At 42.9% G+C, this 3,642-nt stretch overlaps 1 protein-coding gene across 1 annotated transcript; it reads left to right on the top strand.

Moving 5' to 3' along the window:
• Positions 1–167: 167 nt before the first annotated feature.
• Positions 168–3,209, top strand: LOC119429715 (interleukin enhancer-binding factor 2 homolog; the record flags this gene model as incomplete). The annotated part of the gene is made up of 5 exons (XM_037697286.1): positions 168–302; positions 774–833; positions 2,139–2,181; positions 2,940–3,044; positions 3,132–3,209. Coding segments are annotated over exons 1-5 (291 nt in total), but the record flags the coding sequence as incomplete, so codon positions are not given.
• Positions 3,210–3,642: the final 433 nt, after the last annotated feature.

Genomic DNA, 3,642 nt, shown 5'->3' with positions numbered 1-3,642 from the left:
ACCTTGTGTTAACCATGTGTTAACCTTGTGTTAACCTTGTGTTAACCTTGCATATGACCAATAAACACAACTTGACTAACTTGAGGGGGGAAAAAAACACGAGTGTCAGTTCGGATGTTTTCCGATAGGTGGCGCTTATGCACAGTGTTATCTCCAACTATCACACAAAAAAAACCGAAGAAGAAGAAAACAAACCGGAACACTGTCTTCTTTGTGCCACACCGGGTTGTTTTAAAACTACCTGTTCTCTCTGTATTTTCTCACCTAATAATCAAAACGTCGCAATACGCATACGGAATGAGGTGATTATAATTGATTATATTTGACCATGTTAGTCATTTTTACAGCAGGTCGGTTATTGTAAATTTTCGCTTCCGTGTTGCTAACTTAGGCCCGGCTCCGTCTAATTACTGGAAGCTAAGCTGCACATGTGAAAAAGATTAGTTTTTTTTTTAAATATATATCATTAATGGAGTTTAGCCTGTTTACTACTCCCCTCAGTCCCATTTATCCCGCTGTTTCTGTAGCTGGGCACTTTAGTGTCCAGTCCTGGTCCAGTCTGCTAGCAGCAGTTGGTCCCGAGTCCAGCCAGTGTGCTAGCTCATTAGCTGTGTCTGAATGAATGAAACGTGCGTCTTGTTTTTGGTTAATTAAATGTTAGTAAAATGACGTATTTGTTGCTTAACCCCAGTTTCCAGGTTGATTTCTTGTTTACCCGCCATGCTAACACTTCGTTGAATGTAAAACCGGTTAACGTGATTGTTTCTGCGCAGAGGAGACCGCGGCAGGGGCCGAGGAGGCCGCTTCGGGGCCCGCGGAGGAATAGGTCAGGGGTAGGTGAACTCTTATTATTAATTATTATTGTTGTTATTATCAGGCCTTGTTATCGCCCGGCCCCGAAAGACAAACAGATCATGTTTTTGTTGGTCTGTCGTGTTAGCAGAATGTCTCCTAACCACAGTTTACACTTGAAGCTCGAGCAGTCTTCAGATCTGCTGCTGATCATCTCCCAGCCAAGATGGCTCCCACAGCTAAAGGAATCTTATCAACAATAAATGAATGTAACTCAGTTTGACAAATACTCACCCAGAACTTGGTGTGGTAGTAGCTGAGAGTGATCACACCATTAATAACTGTGTAAACCCTGTTTGTTAGCAAAATATCTCATGGACCACCGCATGGATTTAATGAAACTATCATTTGAATAACTGAGTAATTTTTGATAGCAACTGGATTCAAGATGGCTGCCTTGTTGTCTCACTATAACTCTCACGTTTACAGATATTTAACAAAGACATGATGTAGCTCGGAGTCATCGAGCTGAAACAATTATTGTGACGTCACATGACATAGCACTTGTTGTCACCAACAAGGTTTGACCAAAACATCTGCAGCTCCCTGTCCATCACAAGATGGTTCTTCATGAAAACTGGTATAAAAGAGAACGAGCAACATGCATGGAATGCTAGGCCTTGAATTAAAAAGTATGGTTGCACTACTACCACCTCTGTCAGCTGCTCCCTCTTCAGGGGTCGCCACAGCGAGTCATCCTCCTCCATCTCACTCTGTTCAAGTGAGTGGAAAGGTCAGGGGTCGGTCATCATTGGGGCAGGACCCTGAACCACAGACTATCCCGGACATTTAGATTAAAGTGTGAGAGGTTCCAACAGGAAGCTGAAAACCTTCGTACAGAATGACGTCACAAGTACACACTGATCCGTTTCCTGCTGGTGGGTCAAAGACCCCAGTGTTGTGCAGTAGAGTGAATCACTTGTCACAATCCACATGGGTGAATTCAAAGGTAAACTCTTGACATTCATTTGGATCATTTTTAAAGAGAGAGCAGACGTTTGGCTGGTGGAGAGCTGTTCAACACTGAGATATCACCGTTTATTAAAAACTGTAGGAGCCTTCATGTCCCGACCGCATGTGTAGTCTGTATTTTACTCTAGCTCCATTCATTTTTTTTTAAATGTTTCACTTTTAGTTTTAACTCGATGCTCGAGCTCTTCACAAACGCCATCAGAGTCCAGCACTGACCTCACAGCTGCCTCATCCTCAGAGCGTGTTGAGAAAAGGAAATCATCAAACTAGTGAAGTTCTTCTTACAAATCTAACATTATTCTTTTCTTGTTTAGGTACCGTCCATTCGTTCCACACATCCCCTTTGATTTATATGTGGTGAGTACAAATCCCCAGCAGATGCAGGTGTGAAACTTGAGTTATTAGTGAAGGTTTGAAAGAGTCTTGAGTGGAGAGGCTGGCTCTGTGTCACACAGCTGGATTACAATTCAGAGGACTGCACTACGATTCATTAAACAATTATCCTTTACTTTTGATCATCTTCCCACTTCACTGCCTTATTTTTCATGAACACTTGTAAGTTGATGTTAAACTGCATCAATCTCAGGCTGCTGACCAACAATTAGCATAAATGTTAGCTTTTCTATGGGTTTTCAATAGTAAGTTAACATGAGCTGCTTGTTTATCACTGGACATTTGAACATGTATGTAAAGACACTCATCTAACCTCAACTAAACAGACCTACAGTTTATTCTTCAGGGCTCGATGAAGCAAAAAAAAAAAAAGGGAAAAAGATGTGGAGACCTGCAACAAACCTCTGCTGCAGGGAGCTATGGTAACCCAGCTTCTGACGTTTCACATTTGATTCAGAATCTTCCACGTCCAAAAGTAGATTTTACGTCCTCGCCCCTCATAAACGTAGTCCCACATCTTTGTTTGCACCAGCAGCAGCATCCTGGAGTCATTATCCATCAGGTCTCTTGTAAATGACTCCCCGAGGCTCAGTGGGACTAACCTGTATAAATGAAGGTTGAATGAATGAATGATGACCTCCCGTCATGTTGATCATGTCCCAGTCAAACCGTATTTATTGCAACGGTAGTGAGGACTAACGCAGCCTGTTGTCCTCCGTCAGTGTGAGATGGCCTTCCCCAGAGTGAAACCCGCTCCTGATGAGTCCACTTTCAGCGAATGTCTCCTGAAGAGGAACCAGGACCTGAGCCCCACACCTGCTGAACAGGTCAGCACACATTGTCCCACCAACGTCCCACTTCCTGTTTGGATCAGACACTGTATTGATCATGTTATTTGTCTCTCCTGCGTTTAGTCCTCCATCTTGTCTTTAGTTACGAAGATCAATAACGTCATCGACAACCTGATCGTTGCACCTGGAAGCTTTGAAGTGGTAAGTCCAAGCTGAAGTTAGTTGAACTTTAAATGAAGTCACTCACCACCATTTTTTCCCCTTTACAGCAGTCATTGAGTTTTAACTAAAGTGAGAACATTTCATTTACTTGATTCATGATGTCTTATCCTAAACGTAAAGCAGAAACTGAAGCATCACCAAAAATGATTCCAAACCAACTTCCCTCTGAGCCGAAGAGTAGAAAATATGACAAATCCAACCGTGTTCAGTCGGGTCATCTGGACAGATTCTTTTTTGTGCCGAGACGTTTCGCTCTCCATCCAGAAAGCTTTAAATGTGACTAAGCACATCTTGCTGTTGGCTTCACCCGCACATCGTGGGTAATAAGGAGAGACTGCAGTGTGTTGTCTGTGTAGCTTGTGACAGTTTGAAGTCTAACAAGCCAAGAGGCCATTTGGAGACGAAACATCCG

This window comes from Nematolebias whitei, unplaced genomic scaffold (assembly GCF_014905685.2).
Source record: "Nematolebias whitei isolate Nwh7 unplaced genomic scaffold, NemWhi1 Nwh_scaf_6169, whole genome shotgun sequence".
In the NCBI taxonomy this organism is placed as follows: domain Eukaryota; kingdom Metazoa; phylum Chordata; class Actinopteri; order Cyprinodontiformes; family Rivulidae; genus Nematolebias; species Nematolebias whitei.
The sequence above is the reverse complement of the archived record's forward strand: the minus strand, read 5'-3'. Positions and strand labels throughout refer to the sequence as shown.